Source organism: Mus musculus, chromosome 12, assembly GCF_000001635.26.
Source record: "Mus musculus strain C57BL/6J chromosome 12, GRCm38.p6 C57BL/6J".
Lineage (NCBI taxonomy): Eukaryota > Metazoa > Chordata > Mammalia > Rodentia > Muridae > Mus > Mus musculus.
Window position 1 is genome coordinate 115,352,098 of NC_000078.6, and position 19,395 is coordinate 115,371,492.

Genomic DNA, 19,395 nt, shown 5'->3' on the forward strand with positions numbered 1-19,395 from the left:
TTGATCTCCTTTTGTTGTCGATTTGCTCTGGCTAGGACTTCAAGTACTATATTGAATAGGTTGGGAGAAAGTGGGCAGCCTTGTCTAGTCCCTGATTTTAGTGGGATTACTACCAGCTTCTCACCATTAACTTTGATTTTGGATACCTATTTGCTGTAGATTGCTTTTTATCATGTTTAGGTATGGACCTCGAACTCCTGATCTTTCCAAGACTGTTATCATGAATGGGTTTTGGATTTTGTCAAATGCTTTCTCTGCATCTAAGGAGATGATCATGTGTTTTTTGTCTTTGAGTTGGTTTATATAGTGGATTACATTTTTGGATTTCTGTATATTAAACCATCCCTGCATCCCTGGAATGAAACCTACTTGGTCAGAATGGATGATTGTTTTGATGTGTTCTCGGATTCGTTTAGTGAGAATTTTATTGAGTATTTTTGCATTGATTTTCATAAGGGAAATTGGTCTGAAGTTCTCTATCTTTATTGGGTCTTTCTGTGGTTTAGGTATCAGAGTAATTGTGGCTTCATAGAATGAATTGGGTAGAGTACCTTCTGTTTCTATTCTGTGGAATACTTTATGAAGAACTGGAATTAGATCTTCTTTGAAGGTCTGATAGAAATCTGCACTAAATTCATCTGGCCCTGGGATTTTTTTGGTTGGGAGACTATTAATGACTGCTTCTATTTCTTTAGGGGATATAGGGCTGTTTAGATCATTAATCTGATCCTGATTTAAATTTGGTACCTGATATCTGTGTAGAAATTTGTCCATTTCATCCAGGTTCTCAAGTTTTGTTGAGTATAGCCTTTTGTAGAAGGATCTGATGGTGTTTTGGATTTCTTCAGGATCTCTTGTTATGTCTCCCTTTTCATTTCTGATTTTTAAAATTAGGATGCTGTCCCTGTGCCCTCTAGTGATTCTGGCTCAGGGATTATCTATCTTGTTGATTTTCTCAAAGAACCAGCTCCTCACTTGGTTGATTCTTTGAATAGTTCTTCTTGTTTCCTCTTGGTTGAGTTCGCCCCTGAGTTTGATTATTTCCTGGTGTATACTCCTCTTGGGTGAAATTGCTTCCTTTTGTTCTAGAGCTTTTAGGTATGTTGTCAAGCTGCTAGTGTGTGCTTTCTCTAGTTTCTTTTTGTAGACAGTCTGAGCTATGAGTTTTCCTCGTAGAAATGCTTTCATGTTGTCCCATAGATGTGGGTAGGTTGTGGCATCATTTTCTTTAAACTCTAAAACGTCTTTAATTTCTTTCTTTATGTATTCCTTGACCAAGGTATCAACAAATAGACTGTTGTTCACTTTCCACGTGAACGTTGGCTGTCTATTATTTATGTTGTTATTGAAGATCAGCCTTTGTCCATTGTGATCTGATAGGATATATGGGACAATTTCAATACTTTTGTATCTCTTGAGGTCTGTTTTGTGAACAATGTGTATACAATGATAAGACCAAACCTATGGATAATAGGAGTAGATAAGAATGAAGGTTTTCAACTTAAAGAACCAGCAAATATCTTCAACAAACTTATAGAAGAAAACTTCCCAAACCAAAAGAACGTGATGCCCATGAACACACAAGAAGCCAATAGAACTCCAAATAGGCTGGACAGAAAAAATATTCCTCCCAACACATTATAATCAGAACAACAAATGCACTAAATAAAGATAGAATATTAAAAGCAGTAAGGGAAAAAGGTCTAGTAACATATAAAGGCAGGCCTATTAGAATTACATCACAATTTTCACCAGAGACTATGAAAGCCAGAAGATCCTGGACAGATGTTATACAGACATTAAGAGAACACAAATGCCAGCCCAAGCTACTATACCCAGCCAAACTTTAAATTACCATAGATGGAGAAAACAAAGTATTCCATGACAAAACCAAATTGACACAATATCTTTCCACAAATCTAGCCCTTCAAAGGATAATAACAGAAAAAAATATACAAAGATGGACTACACCCTAGAAAAAGCAAGAAAGTAATCATTCAACAAACCTAAAAGAAGACAGCTAAAAGAACAGAATGCCAACTCTAACAACAAAAATAATAGGAAGCAACAATTACTTTTCCTTATTATCTCTTAATATCAATGGACTCAATTCCCCAATAAAAAGACATAGACTAACTGACTAGCTACACCAACAGGACCCAACATTTTGCTGCTTACAGGAAACCCATCTCAGGGAAAAAAGACAGAGACTACTACCTCAGAGTGAAAGGCTGGAAAACAATTTGCAAAGCAAGTGGTCTGAAGAAAAAAGCTGGAGTAGCCACTCTAATATCGAATAAAATAGATTACCAACCCAAAGTTATCAAAAAAGGCAAGGAGGGGCACTTCAGACTCATCAAAGGTAAAATCTTCCAAGAGGAACTCTCAATTATGAATATCTATGCTCCAAATGCAAGAGCAGCCACATTCACTAAAAAACCTTTAGTAAAGCTCAAAGCACACATTGCACCTCATACCACTTTCATCATTGGACATATCCTGGAAACAGAAACTAAACAGGGACACAGTGAAACTAACAGAAGTTATGAAACAAATGGATTTAATGGATATCTACAGAACATTTTATCCTAAAACAAAAGTATATACCTTTTCTCATCACCTCATGGTACCTTCTCCAAAATTGACCATATAGTTGTTTACTGAAGACTCTTGATATGCAAGGTAGGGGGATAACTAGGAAAGAGAGGACTTCACCCTCTCAGAAGAGAAGGGGATAAGGAGGAGAACTTGTGAAAGGGACTGGAGGATATAAGGTGAATAAATAAAAATTCAACAAACCCCCCCAAAATTTAATGTTCCAATTTGACCACAGTCAGATGAGAATGAGAAAGAATATATATTATAACAAATAAGCACGTGTACTGCAAAATTGTAAGTCTTGCTTGCTTTTGATATAAGTGTAAAGTAATGTAGTGACTTTGGAAATAAGTCTGAAAATATCACCAATAATATTAAAAAAATATCGTGTTTTATCCCAGGTATTTCCCAAAAAAGCATGCCCTCAATGATCTATTATAGAGACACTTTCACATCCATGTTTATTGATGATCCATTCACAGCATTGGGAACTGGGAACCACCTAAATCTGTAACAAAAGACAAATAAATATTGACATTGTGGGATGTATAGACAATGGAACACTACTCATACTAAAACATGAATTACAAAATCTTAAATTATTGAATGGACCTTGAAGAAGATATGTTGAATGGGGTATATATATATATATATATATATATATATATATATATATATATATATACATATATAAATTATAGAGGATATAAAATGTACGTAGCATATGTACATACAAACCAGGAATCCTGGGAGTAAAACAAAGTACATTACGGAATAAAAAAAGACAAATATTATAATTTTATTTCTTTGACGAACTGCTTGAGAAATAATGAACAGTTCATAGCTGCCTAGTATACATTTGGGAATACTTATGTGTTGATAGAGTAATTTAATGTTCAGATTATCATAGCATTTATGGATATGCTGATACAGTGGCTTTATCAAAATTAATATATTCAAGGAAAATCTATGAATAACTTGTGAAATGCAGATAATACTTGCAGTTAAGTGACTCATATTGTCTCAGAGGTCTGTGTCTGGATATGCTCTGTGGTAATCTGAGATACATGCTTGCAGAAAGCCAAATAGAAAGTAGATGGGTGAGCTGTGTGTTCTATTTTGACTTATGTATATTTGAACAGAGATACCTACATGGGTAGATAGTAAGGTTCCCAGACGACATTAGTTATTAATTGAAAATCTCAGTGCCAGTCACAGGATAACATACTATAAGTTAATGGTCACAGTGTCCTCGTAGGTGCTAAAACAGTATGAGGTGTTGCAGTTGCTCTAAGTTTCACACAATAACTCCACAATAACCTCATTTCTCAAAAAGAATTAATCCATCTAATAGACTAAAAGAGCCAGAGGACCTAGCAACAAAGAAACTGTCTTTCATACATAACAGGACTCATGTACATATGAACCTACAGTAACTGTGACAACATACACAAGTTATGCACATAACCTACATGGAGTCCCAGTGCTAAGCGAAAGTCATGGCCACAGGTTCTTAACCATGACCACGAAGTTTTTGAAATTGACACTGACTTACAAGAAGAAATCATATTTCTCTCATAGAGCAACATTGGGTCTATTAACAACACTTAAGGTTGAACATATATCCAGCAATAGAAGGCCAACACGAAGTAAAATGTTTTATGCTCAGGGCATGTTAGCAATACTATCAGCTCTGCTGGTTGTATGAACATATGTAGCAGAGGAGGCCTTATCTGCCATCAATGGGAGGGAAGGTCCTCGGTCCTGTAGAGGACTGATGCCCAGCATCCTCTTTCCCAGTTTTCCCTCTGGAAACCCCCTATCCTATCTCCTCTCTCCTGCTTCTATGAGGGTGCTCCCTCACCCACTCACCCACTTCTACCTCCCTGATCTGGCATTGCCCTACATTGGGCTATTGACCCTTCACAGGACCAAGGGGTTCCCCTCCATTGAAACCAGGCAAGGCCATCCTCTGCTACAAATGCAGCTGGAGTCATGGGTTTCTCCATGTGTACTCATTGGTTGATGGTTTAGGCCTTGGAAGCTCTGTGGTGTCTGATTTGTTGATATTGTTGTTCTTCCTATAGGATTTCCAAAGCATTCAGCTCCTTCAGTTCTTTCCCTAACTCCTCCACTGGTGTCCCTGTCCTGTGCTCACTCTGTTGGTTGGCTGAAAACATCTGCATTTTTATTGGTCAGGTACTGGCAGAACCTCTCAGGAGACAACTATATTAGGCTTCTGTCAGCAAGCACTTATTGGCATCAGCAATAGTGTCTGGGTTTGGTGACTGGATATGGGATGGATCCTCAGGTAGGGGAGTCTCTGGGTGGCCTTTCCTTCAGTCTCTGCTAGATTCTTTGTCACTATATTTTCTGTAGACAGAGAAATTCTGGGTTAAAATTTTTTGAGATGGGTTCATGGCCCCAAACCTCAACTGAGGGTTATGCTTATCTACTATAGATGGACTCTACAGGTTCTATCTCCTCTATTTACTTTTTCATGTAACATCGTTGTTTGCAGAGATCAGCTGAAGGGAGAAAGGGCTCTAGTTTATCTGGGTATAATGGTGTATGCACCAGAGATGTTAAGTTGTGCAATATTAATATAATATCCCTGTCAAAACCAGGTTCCTTCTTGGTGGCAGTGGATCCAGCTCTAACAGTACAAATTTCTAAAATGGAAATGATAGGAGATGACAGGCTTCTCTCTGTCTTCCTTAAGCTACACCTAGAGCAGCTGTATACAGATGATAGGTCATTGACTTTACATGGTTAAACAAGGAAAGAAAAAAAGACTTATAGGATAATTGTACAGAGGAGTGAGAGTGTTGATATTACAAACTAAAATGTGGAAGCATATCAGGACTTGGCTGACCCTTAGAAGCTGAAACATTTTTGAACTTAGGGCTGAAATATGCCTGAATTAACAATAATGGATGGATCATTAATGCAAAAAAAACTGCATAGAGAAAAGCAAAGCAACTAACCAGGTGAAATCTCAGAATCTTAGAGATCTGCAATGAGAATCACAGTACAACTAGAGCAACTCTCAGAGACTATGCCACCAAACAAAGAACATATATGAACTACACTGAAGCCCCTGGCACATATGTTGTAAGTGCTGACCTAGGAAAACAGGGAGCAGGAAGAGTGATAAGGTGAGAGGAAGCTCCCTCTTCCTCCTTCTCCTTTGAGGCAAAGGGAAGAGAGTATAAGATGAAGAACTCTTGGATAGAGGACTCAGCATGGGGCCAACATTTGGAATATAAATAAGCATTTTTTTAAAGAAGGAAATTAGAGAGATCTTATACCAGAAACTTAAATATACACTTTAAAGATTTCGGGGGAATAAAAAGCAAACACACTCAAGAGAAGTAGACAGCACAAAATAATCAAATACAGGACAGAAATCAATCAAATCCAAAGGGAACAATAAAAGAATCAAGGAAATCACAAGCTGATTCTGTCAGAAAATCAACAAGACAGACAAACCCTAAGCCAAGTTAATGAAAAGACAGACAGTATCCAGATGACAACATCAGAAATGAAAAGGGAGATACGACAACAAACACCAAGAAAATTGAAAGAATTATTAAATGTTATTTCAAATGTGAATATTACACAAAAATTAAAAATATAAACAAGCATTTACCTAAACCTGAATGAAGGGCAGATCATCCTGCCTGCCCGAATGGGATAACTAAACCTTCCAGTCTCAGATGAGGTCTACTCTAAAAGATCATAACAGTGTAAAAGAATGAAAAATATTTCCAAGAAAAAACAAGCTGTAGCAGCCATTCTAAGATCAACTAAAATCGACTATCAACCAAAAGTTATCAAAAAGGATAAGAAATGAAAACTCATACTCATCAAAGGAAAAATATACCAGGATGAACTGTCAATTCTCTACCACTTATATTCTAAAAGCCTGGAACTTCTGTGGGACTACACAAGCAGAGTAATCAAAACATGGAGAAGTCACATAAGACTTAGTGCTGAAAGGTCATTTTGGTTACCCAGTAGTTGGTGGGATTCTACAGGTCAAATTCATATTATACTTTATACCTAGCTAATCCAATGGAAGTTCTACTGTTTTAAAAAATCTATGGATATTTTTATCATGCCTAATCACAGTTTGTTTTTTATTGTTTTCTTACAAAAGAAATATGTCAACAGACATGGTCACTGGTAAGAAAAGTGATTGACAATGTATGGGATACTCTAGGAGTGTCCTAAATCAATATCACATGATTAATCGATGTCCATTTGCAAAGTTGACAAAAGCACTACAGGATTCTAAGGAACACACACAGAAATGGACTATCTGAATGGCTGTATCTGAGCAAGTCTACAAGCAAACCATCTCTGAATCTCCTCAGTCCCAGGGCAGTTTGCTACTCCTCCAGGGTTTCTGACACTCTCAGGATGTGGTTACAACGCTGTGTCTTGCACAGTAATAGACCGCAGAGTCCTCAGATGTCAGGCTGCTGAGCTGCATGTAGGCTGTGCTGGAGGATTTGTCTACAGTCAATGTGGCCTTGTCCTTGAACTTTTGATTGTAGTGAGTTTCACTATCAGAAGGGTAAATGTTACCAATCCATTCAAGGCCTTGTCCAGGCCTCTGCTTCACCCAATCCATCCAGTAGCTGGTGAAGGTGTAGCCAGAAGCCTTGCAGGACAGCTTCACTGAAGACCCAGGCCTCACCAGCTCAGCCCCAGGCTGCTGCAGTTGGACCTGGGAGTGGACACCTATGGAGAGAAAGAGAGAGTGGATGTCATTGTCACCCAAGTGTATTGCCAGATCTCAAGCCTGCTACTGTGAGCCCCTTACCTGTAGCTGTTGCTACCAAAAAGAGGATGATACAGCTCCATCCCATGGTGAGATCCTGTGTGCTCAGTAACTGTAGAGAGAACAGTGATCTTATGCTTTTTTGTGTGGTGTAGACAACCCTATATTTATCACTGTAGATTCACAGGATTTGCATATTTATGAGCTGGATACATATTAGATAAGCACCTACTCCTGCTGGAGAAGAAGGGACATCTGGGTCAGGAATCAGGATGCTGAAGCCAAAGTCCTAATCTTGTCTGAGGTAATTCATCCCATACCTCATCCCTGAACCTTGTGTTGAGGCTATGGATGTAACATTATAGCCTGTGCACTAAAAAGATTTGCAGCCTGAGACATTGGCCCCACTTGTGACACAGTTGACAGATGGGAAATTTCAAAAACAGCTGACTTATTAGAATTAACAGCCTCCAGTCAATACATACAATTAAATTTGCCTTTCCAATATTTTATACATTAAAAAAGTCACATAAATGACCAAAGTCAAATATACTTCAGACATTTATACATGAGTGATTATTGCAGCATTATAAGAACTAAATTATGTAAATAAACTGTGTCTGCATCAAGAAGATATGAATATATATTATATATATTTGATATATATTCATAAAGAAAATATAAATCTTTGAAATGTTTAACAAAGAATCTTCACTGCGTTTGACAAGGAAACACTACAGGTCAATCACATTAAGTACATGTAATTTAATATAGAAAACAACAGAAGATAGAGTCCCCTCCACACCAACAACATCTCTCTGCTGACCATTCTGGTCCCCATTGTGCCCCCTGCTGGTCCAGAACTCACCTGCAAAGAGGTTTCTCATAAAGTTGCCCAGTCTGACTTGAGCAGTAATGTTACTCTGAAAAAAGTGTGCTTACTTGGTTCAGCCTCAGGGAAAAATGGCTCTTGTTTATCTGGAGATTACTAGTGTCTCACTGTCTCAATTTAAGTTGTTTCTACATTATCCTTAATAATTCTTCCAAAGTTATCCTCTTTCCTAGTAACAGATGGATACAACTCTAGCAGTTCCAATTTGTAATAAGGTCTAAACAACAGAGATCAAGGTCTTTGTTGTCTTCATCAGGCTGTACCTTGGCCAGAGCAGCTGAGGGTAGCAGTACAATGATGAATCTTGAGCTCTTATATATTTCCCCTTGTATCCATGTATGAATTACTGGATCAGTAACATACAATAAAATGAGGAAGAACCACTGTGGTACTCACAGAGAAGTTAATAGTCCAAAAGAAATTCACATTGGCAAGGAAGTAGAAATCAAGTAACTGTATTCTTCAACTCAATCTGTTTCTCAACCTGCATGTGCATCCATGTAATGGGGTGAGGGTCGAGAGGAAATCCCCATGATAGAGAACCTCGTGGGCAGAGAATCTGTGTACTTATAAAGCTTTATCTCTACCAGAATATCTTTCCAATCCAGGGTCCTCTTATTTCTGGGCAAGGCATGTGGTACTAAAGCTGTTTAGAAGTTGATGTTTCACAAATTGAGGGTAGATTTGGAGTGTTAACTCAGGATTGAGAGAAACTAATCACACTGTTTAGTACTATGTGTACATATGTACTTAACTATCTGAAGTATATTTAAACATATTAAAAATACATATTATGTAGATTCAGAATATTCATATATATATATATATTGTACTATAATTTCTGTTTAATGAATTAGATGCACATAATATTGCAGGATAAATGAAACACCAGTAGAATTCATGTTCTATCTTCCCTTCCTGGTCAGATATCATGTGATTTCTTGTGAATTGTCAGTTTACAAGGCAGCATCCTCAGAGCATCAGGGACTTTTCTGGACAGGAAGATTTTCCCCTACAATACAGGATGCTAGATTGTTGTATCTTGGCATTACATAACACTGAGGTGCTGGGTAATGTCTATAGTGGTGTATGTCATACTCCAGAATATGTGATGCTAGTGGCTCTCATATGTTGCAATGCACAGGACTGCATGCCTAGTTGATTAGTATGGATGTACATAGACATCCTCCTCATAAAATATCCTCCATTCACAAATGTCCAAATTCTGTAAGATTGTGAATAATATGAGTTTATTCTACCAAGTCTAACTAATATGAAGATCAAAATACTGGCTGAACTGGTACAATGTCTGTGCAGGACATTTCCTTGAATAAATGCACACATGGATTTGTAACATTTTTCTATTTTTCTACTTTCAACATGAATGATTTTTCCCATCACCTCTGGTTGTCCCTTCTTTTCATTGATCAAAAACCACTAGCATTTCCTTTTGTACCTGTCTATAGTTGATGAATCGGAACACCACTTAAGGGTCTGTGCACTAGTTTTACTACTTGAGTTGCCTTTGCAGAGACGATTGTGTCTGAAAACAGGCTCACATCTTCTCACTCTGATTCCTTGAAAAACTGATACACCATGGTGTCCTCAATGGTCAGATATATAAGATGTAGTAATATCTACTTTCCAAATGTTTTAGGGAATCTCTGGAATGTTCATTCAGTAACTTACCTCTGACATAAATTACTGAAGGGCTTAGGCAATTAAGCTTTCCTTCCCAGACACTCTACATGCAAAAAGAATTTGACCTGAGTCCTGCCCTGAAAAATGGGGAATGGCTTTACTCATCTATTTTCAACCATAACACATTTACACAATGGAGTAATACTCACCTATTAAAAGAGATGAATTCATGAAATTCTTAGGCAAATGGATGGAACTAGAAAATATCATCCTGAGTGAGGGAACACAATCACAAAAGAACACACATAGTATGCACTCCGTGATAAGCGTATATTAGCCCAGAAGCTCAAAATACCCATTATACAATTCACAGACCACATGAAGCTCAAGAAGAAAGAAGACAACAGCATGGATACTTTGATCTTTCTTAGAAGGGAGATCAAAACAAACATATGAGGAGATACAAATACAAAGTTTGGAGAAGAACCTGGAGGAAAGATCATCCAGTGACTGCCTCACCAGGGGCTCCATCCCATATACACTTACCAAACCCAGACACTATCATGGATGGCAAAACGTGCTTGTGACAAGAACCTGATATAGCTGTCTCCTGAGTGGCTCTACCAGTGCCTAAAAAATACAGAAGTGGAGGCGCACAGTCATCTATTGGACTGAGCACAGGCTCCCCAATGGAGGAGCTAGAGAAAGGACACAAGGAGCTGAAGGGGTTTGCAGCCACATAGGAGGAACATCAATATGAACGAATCAGTATGCCCAGAGCTCTCAGAGACTAAACCACCAACCAAAGAGTACACAATAGGGACTGAAGACTTCAGCTGCAGATGTAGCAGAGGATGACCTTGCAGGACATCAATGAGAGGAGAGTCCCTTGGCCTTGTGAAGGCTCAATGCACTAGTCTAGTGGAATGCCAGCACAGGGAAGCAGGAATGGGTGGATTAGTGCACATCAGCATGAGGGATGAGATGGTGGTTGGGGGGGGGTGTTTCTGAGAGGAAATGTGGAAAGAGGATAAAATTTGAAATTTAAAGAAACATCTAATGAAAACAGATAAACAAGGACTGCCTTTTTCACTGGTATTGACCACAGGGAGTCATAAAGAAGGCCTTTGCATATAGAGCCATGTCTAATCTCCCATACAAGGCCTCTCTGTGCTCCCAACCAAATATGCCACCATGTCAAGGCCAAACCAAGAACTCCTTCCAACAGAAGCCAGCTGTAGCTCCCCTCTTTTACCCTCAGCCCCGGGCCAGATAGAGCCTGTGGATCCCCATTCCATTCTCAGCATTTCCAGGGCATCCAGTGGCACCTAGGTATACAAGAACCAGATGAGAACCAGATGTCTCCAGCCTCCTTGAAGGCCCAGGGACCACTGAGCCAAATCTAGCTATCCCCAGGACGTCAGACAGTGCTTTCCCATCTCTGGAGCCATGTACCACACCTTCCCATAGCCCATCACCCAACCTGCACCAGTGTAGGATAAACACTGAAAATTCCAAATTCCTGCCTTCCAAAGAGTCATGGGCTCTTTGTCAAAGTGGATACAGGACACCATCAATCTTACAGGAGGCCATGTTTCTGACTCTTCAGATGTAAAAATTGTAACATGTACAGGACATACTGCAGCAGTAGTAAATAGAAAGGTAATACTATACCAAGTGTGACAGCAACAGTGATTCTGTGTTGTAGGAGTGCAGGCTAAGAAAGAACCAACCCTGCAACTGTATTAGTAGATCTCGAACTGCTTAAGCTGCATCAAAATGTAGAGGCTCTACACTTTCTAAATTAATAATTTCTTGGTGTAATTTTTAAAATTCTAAATTTAAATTTGCATGAGTCTAAACACCGTTCATGTGGGATTGCACACTCTCTAAACTATATATAGTATCATTAAAATTTTTTGACATGGCACAAAACCATTAATAATTAGCATGATATCTAAATATAATTTGCATTTTTAATGCCTGTATTTCATTCCTGAGGAGGTTAACCACCTCAAGTAGGTCATCTAATTCTATTCCATCTTATAATCTGTATCTTCCTGAGTATGCAATGCCATGGAAAGATTTCTGGATAAATAATTTACAAAATGAGCTGATTGAACACTTTGGGATAGGGCAATAGCAGCTGAAGTATCGGTGACTATTAAAGCAATCAAAGCTACAGCACCTGCCATAATAAACCAGTCACGTATTTAGGCCTGGCCAACACCCTTGTTAACACTTTAATTACCTGTAAACCCTTATCATTAAACCAATCTTTAGTAATATTTACAGGAACCATCAAAAAAGCAGGTTGTAAAATTATTACAGAATGCTTAGAATACAATTTAAAACACAATTAGTCAAATTACACCTAACACAATATACATTAAAGGTATTATTTTCAGAAGTTAGAATAATGCTAATATTTCCTCCTAACAAAACATAAGGCACGTGAACACATGTTGCAATAGGCCCTTCCATATCAAGCTAGACTTGATCTTTCAGGCTGAGTACTGACATCATCTAAGGCAGCAACCGACTTCCATACATGTCTTTGGTGATAACTTGTGTGTGTCCCTCAGAGCCCAGCAGACAAGGCTGATGAGGAGGGGATAGGTGGAGACGGGACTATAGCATAATTAGTCATACTAGCCCCTCCTCTATATTCCAACCAGTCCAAAATCTTTAAGTAAGTCCTATGGGACTGAAAAAGGCCAGGCTTATTTCCCACACATCATTTCCAGGGAATTATGATATTTGTCCATTTCCCTCATCTCACAAAGTAGAAAATATTGTGGCTCTTGTGGATCCTGTTACCTCTTACCCTCTAGGCCAGAGGGTAAAGTTACTTGAATGCCATTTAAAGCATCTTTGCATGAGTCAAGATCTTTTCCCTGCAATGTAGTAGGAGATACTCTCAGACCTTCAATAGTGTTCTACTTTGGAAAGCATACAGAGACACCAGTTGTACATTTTGGTAATCAATTTCTCTACTGATAGTGAAGTTTCCTCCAGCAGGCATGTCCATCAACTTAGTGTTGTTTACCATTACCACAACTTCTGGGCCTTCTTGTATGTTTGGATGTAAAATTGGTGAATCAGACACATAGGCCCAATACAGCTTCCCTATCATCATTGGCAGAGCAGTCTGCAATCTCACAATCAGCATCATTCTTTATCCCAGCCTCAGCATGTCTCACCATACACTCTGGCAGTTATCATGCTCCTTCAGCATCCTTCAGAAAAAAACACAAGCATGTCTTCTTCCCCATGTTAGTTCCTGATAGGGACCATGCCATAAGCCTTTAAGTTGGCCCTTACATTTCACCGAGGCATGAGTATACCTAGTTGTAGAGTACCATAGACACTCAAAGAGTTCCTTGGCAAGCAAATTTTAAAAATTAAAATAAAAAGAGCTTGATTTAAATAATTTTTTGATGTACAGGGATATAATTCCCCCTTTTTTCATTTAGGAAGATATTGTTTTAAAGTTCCATGGGCCTGTTCAAAATATCATATCCTTGAGTATTATGAGGAATCCTGGTAATATGTGCATAAGTAATATGTGTATAAGTAATATGTGTATAAGGAGTCCCGGTAATATTTGTAATATTAAATTGTTGACAAAACATCTCAAATGCATGGCTGAAATAGGGTCAACTAACCTGGACACTTTGGGGCTTCTCAGAGACTAAATCACCAACCACAGAGCATGGACCTAGGACTCCAGAATATATGTACAAGATGTGCAGCTCAGTCTTCATGCAGATTCCCCACTAACTAGGTTGGGGGCTGTCCCTAAAGCTGTTGACTTCCTCTGGGTCTTTTTCTCCTGACTTGTCTGACTTGTCTGGCTGCATTGGGAGAGAATATGCCTAGCACTGCGAAGATTTGATATGCCAGGGTAAGGGCATAACTAGGGAAGGGAGGGCTCCACTCTCTCAGAGGAGAAAAGATAGTGGGAGAATGTGTGAGATGGGTCCAGATGATGTAAAGTGAATAAATTAAATAATTAATGAAAACTTAACCAAAAACCTAGAAATCTAGTGTTCCAATTTGACCTCAGTGTGATGAGAATAAGCAAGAATACCAATGATAACAAATAATTATGTGGATATAGAAAAATGATAATCCTTGCTTGCTTTGATATTAATGTAAACTACTGTAGTGACACTGGAAATCAGTTTGAAAAGTCACCGAAAATAGTAAACAAAACGGTGCTTTGTCCCTGCTGTATCTCTCACAAGCATGTACTCAAATTACTCTGTATATTATTAGAGAGACTTTTGCACATCCATGTTTATTGCTGCTCCATTAACAGCAGCTGGGAAATGGAATCCACCTAGATACACACACACATATATATATATATATTACCTAACTATATTTTATGTGGCTCCTGACCAATGCTGTGAAATTTAGTCAGTTCCTCACTGTATACCTGTTCTTGGGAATTTTTTCTTCATTTTTGGTTTCCATTTCCAACTTCAGCATAATAGGTAATTCTTTATTACACTATAGTATATTTTATCATATTTGGTTGTCATCTCCTAGAAGCCTGTTCTTTTATACTGAGATATGGAAAGGGAGCATATCCAGAGGGGATGTGGGAGGTGGGGTGGAAATCTGAGGAGTAGAAAGAAACCAAACTCTACTCAGGATATATTGTGTGACAGAAGAAATTCTTTTCAATAAAACAGGAAAATCTGTTAAAAATGAGAGTGAAGAAGAGGACAAGTAAGAGGAAGAAGAGTAGGAGGAGAAATAAATAGGAGAAGGTTAAGGAGATGAACCCACACACCTATGGTCACTTGATCTTTGACTAGGGAGCAAAAACCATCTAGTGGAAAAAAGACAGCATTTTCAACAAATGGTGCTGGCACAACTGGCTGTTATCATGTAGAAGAATGCGAATTGATCCATTCCTATCTCCTTTTACTAAGGTAAAATCTAAGTGGATCAAGGAACTCCACATAAAAAAGAGACACTGAAACTTATAGAGGAGAAAGTAGGGAAAAGCCTTGAAGATATGGGTACAGGGAAAAAATTCCTGAATAGAACAGCAATGGCTTGTACTGTAAGATTGAGAATCGATAAATGGGACCTCATAAAGATGCAAAGCTTCTGCAAGGCAAAAGACATTGTCAATAAGACAAAAAGACCACCAACAAATGGGGAAAGGATCTTTACCTATCCTAAATAAGATAGGGGACTAATATCCAATATATATAAAGAACTCAAGAAGGTGGACTCCAAAAAATCAAATAACCCCATTAAAATGGGGCTCAGAACTGAACAAAGAATTCTCACCAGAGGAATACCGAATGGCAGAGAAGCACCTGAAAAAAATGTTCAATATCCTTAATCATCAGGGAAATGCAACTCAAAACAACCCTGCGATTCCTCCTTACACCAGTCAGAATGGCTAAGATCAAAAATTCAGGTGACAGCACATGCTGGCGTGGATGTGGAGAAAGAGGAACACTCCTCCATTGTTGGTGGGATTGCAAGCTTGTACAACCACTGTGGAAATCAGTTTGGCGGTTCCTCAGAAAATTGGACATAATACTACCAGAGGATCCAGCAATACCTCTCCTAGGCATATATCCAAAAGATGTTCCAACCGGTAAGGACACATGCTCCACTATGTTCATAGCAGCCTTATTTATAATAGCCAGAAGCTGGAAAGAACCCAGATGCCCCTCAACAGAGGAATGGATACACGAAATGTGGTACATTTACACAATGGAGTACTACTCAGCTATTAAAAGGAATGAATTTATGAAATTCCTAGGCAAATGGATGAACCTGGAAGGCATCATCCTAAGTGAGGTAACACAATCACAAAAGAACTCACACAATATGTACTCACTAATAAGTGGATATTAGCCCAAAAACTTAGGATACCCAAGATATAAGATACAATTTGTTAAACGCATGAAACTCAAGAAGAACAAAGACCAAAGTGTGGACACTGTGCCCCTTCTTAGAATTGGGAACAAAACACCCATGGAAAGAGTTACAGAGATAAAGTTTGGAGCTGTGATGAAAGGATGGACCATATAAAGACTGCCATATTCAGGGATCCATCCCATAATCAGCTTCCAAACGCTGACACCATTGCATACACTAGCAAGATTTTGCTGAAAGGACCCAGATATAGCTGTCTCTTGTGAGACTATGCCGGGGCCTAGCAAACACAGAAGTGGATGCTCACAGTCAGCTATTGGATGGATCACAGGGCCCCCAATGGAGGAGCTAGAGAAAGTACCCAAGGAGCTAAAGGGATCTGCAACCCTACAGGTGGAACAACATTATGAACTAACCAGTACCACAGAGCTCTTGACTCTAGCTGCATATGTATCAAAAGGTGGCCTAGTAGGCCATCACTGGAAAGAGAGTCCCATTGGACTTGCAAACTTTATATGCCCCAGTACAGGGGAACGCCATGTCCAAAAAGAGGGAGTGGGTGGGTACGAGAGTGGGGGGAGGAGTGTATTGGGGACTTTTTGGATAGCATTGGAAATGTAAATGAGGAAAAATTAATTCAAAAAATAAGGTGAAGAAGAGGAGGAAGAATAGGAAGAAGAGAAAGATGAAGGAGGAGGAGGGGGAGGGGAAGAGAAAGAGGGGGAGGGGGAGAGGGAGAGAGAGATAAGAACAGGGAGAGAGGGAGAGGGATAGAGGGAGAGAGGGAGGGAGAGGGAGAGAGGGAGAGAGAGAGGGAGAGAGGGAGAGGGAGAGGGAGAGAGAAGAGGGAGAGGGAGAAGAAAACATTAGGGTCCTAATAATTAAGGGAGATGATAAAATAAAACAGAGATAAAATGAATTGTTGTAGATGAGGCAGAATGTTGCAAAGGTGAAGTGGCGTTGGTTAATGGAGAATAAGGCAATGGTGTAGTATAAATCAAAGTTAAGTGTTATGAGTAAGGTAAGATGAAATCTAGGATCATTCAATGTTGGGATACTAGGAGTAAAGGAAAGTGCATTATTAAGTAAAAAGAGACAAAAGTTATAATTTTAATTCTATGGCAAACTGTTGATAAATAATGAAGTTAATATTTGGCTAGTATACATTTGGGAATGTCTATGTGTTGATGAAATAATTTTATGTTCAGGTTAATATAGCATTTATAGATCTGCTGATATAGTATTTTTATAAAAATGATAAATTTAAAGAAAATCTATGAAAAATTTGTGATATGCAGCTAAGACTTGGAATTTTCTTATTAGCATTGTTCCAGTGATCTGCACTGGGTCATGATTTAGGGTGACGTGAGATACATGTTTGCAGAAAGCCGAGTAGAAAGAACAGGGGTGAACTTTGTGTTTTATTTTGACTTAGGTATATTTGAACAGAGGTACCTACATGTGTAGACAGTGTAGATCCCAGAAGACACGAGGTATTAATTGAACAGGTCAGTGCCACTCACAGGATAACTCAATGTGAGTTAATGGTCAGAGAGTCCTCATAGGTGCCACAAAAGTATAAAGTATTTTAGTTTGTCTAGGTTACATAATAACGCCATAATGAACCTCTTTTCTGAGAAAGAATTTAAACACTGGATAGATTTTAAGACCCAAAGGAATGGCATGACTCCAGGGAAACTATCTTCCAGATATAACAGGACTCATGCACATATGAACTTAAAGAGACTGAGACAGCATGCACAGGGTATGCACAGACTCAAACCAAATGAAGACCCTGTGAGAGAAGGACAGGGCCACAAGTTCTCACCTCTAAAGAAGTTTCTGAAACTGAACCTCACAGGCAAAGGAAAAATTTGTTTGCTCCAATGGAGCATCATTGGGCTTATTAACCACACTTAAGGACAGACACATGTCCAGGAACAGAAGGTCAACAAAAATGAACTCATCTATATTGTTGTACATATTTATTCTCATGTCAATTTGTGCATTTTTCAACTTTTCTTTTTCTATATGTTTGCATAGTGCAGTTTTATGAGTTTTCTTTTGTATTTGTGTGTGTGTGTGTGTGTGTGTGTGTGTGTGTGTGTGTGTGTGCATGTGGGTATTTATTATTAATTGAATTGTTTTTGATCCCTCTTTAATTTTTTTACATTATTTTTCTTTCTCCAGAAAGAAAAAAAAGGCTGTGTTGTTGAGTTTATGAGAAAGGAGCTGTCATAAGTTTGGGGAAGGGATCAGGGATATGAATAAATTGTATGTATTTTTTTTTCAAAAAATATATAAGAATATACAAAGAATATAAATTCTTGATGAGCTTAACAAGGAATCTTCACTGACTTTGAACACAAAATCATTATTTGTCAATCACAATTAGTACAAATCAGTTATTAAACTCAAAAAAGGAAATCACAGAGGATACACAGCTGACCCTTAGAAGCTGAAACATTTTTGAACTTAGGGCAGAAATATGACTGAATTAACAATAATGGATGTATATTTAATGCAAAAAAAACTGCTTAGAGAAAAGCAAAGCAACTAACCAGGTGAAATCTCAGAATCTTAGAGATCTGCATTGAGAATCACAGGAGAACTGCAGCAACTCTCAGAGACTATGCCACCAACCAAAGAACACATATGAGCTAGACTGAAGCCCCTGGCACATATGTAGTAAAGGACTGCCTTGTCTGGAACCAATGGTAGTGGATGAACCTAATTCTGCATTGATGTGATGCCCTAGGAAAGCAGGAGACAGGAGGAGTGAGAAGGTGGGAGGGAGCTCCCTCTTTGAGGCAAAAGGAAGAGAGTATAAGGTGAAGACCTCTTGGATAGAGAATCAGCATTGGGCCAACATTTCAAATATAAACAAGTAAAATATTTTTGTAAAGAAGGAAATTGGAGAGATCTTGTACTAGAAACCTAAGAATACCCCTTAAAGATTTGGGGGGAATAAAAAGCAAGCACACTCAAGAGAAGCAGTCAGCACCAAATAATCAAATACAGGACAGAAATCAATCAAAAAGAAAAGGAACAATAAAACAATCAAGCGAATCACAAGCAGGTTATGTGAGAAACTCAACAAGACAGACAAACTCTAAGCCAAATTAAAGAAAAGACAGACAGACAGACAGTATCCAGATGAAAACATCAGAAATGACAAAGGATATAGGACAGCAAACATTGAGGAAATTTACAGAATTTTAAAGTGTTACTTCAAATGTGAGTATTACACAAAATTAAAAATATAAACAAACATTTACCTAAACCTGAATGAAGGGCAGATCGTCCTGCCTGCCCCACTGTGACAACTCAGCCTTCCAGGCTCAGATGAGGTCTGCTCTAAAAGGTCATAAAAGAGTAAAAGAATGAAAGAAAATGGTACCAAGAAACAAGCTCTAGCAGCCATTCTAATATCAACTAAAATCAACTATCAACCAAAAGTTATCAAAAAGGATAAGAAATGAAAACTCATACTCATCAAAGGAAAAATCTACCAGGATGAACTCTCAATTCTAAACCTGTTATATTCTAAGAGCCTAGAATT

At 38.4% G+C, this 19,395-nt stretch overlaps 1 gene segment (V, D, J or C) and 1 further gene; both read right to left on the reverse strand.

Annotated features, from left to right (window-relative positions):
* Positions 1-19,395, reverse strand: part of Igh (immunoglobulin heavy chain complex) — a 2,751,187-nt gene that overhangs the window by 2,093,330 nt on the left and 638,462 nt on the right.
* On the reverse strand, positions 7,043-7,336 carry Ighv1-61 (immunoglobulin heavy variable 1-61). The segment is given in 1 exon segment: positions 7,043-7,336. A coding segment is annotated over 1 exon segment (294 nt).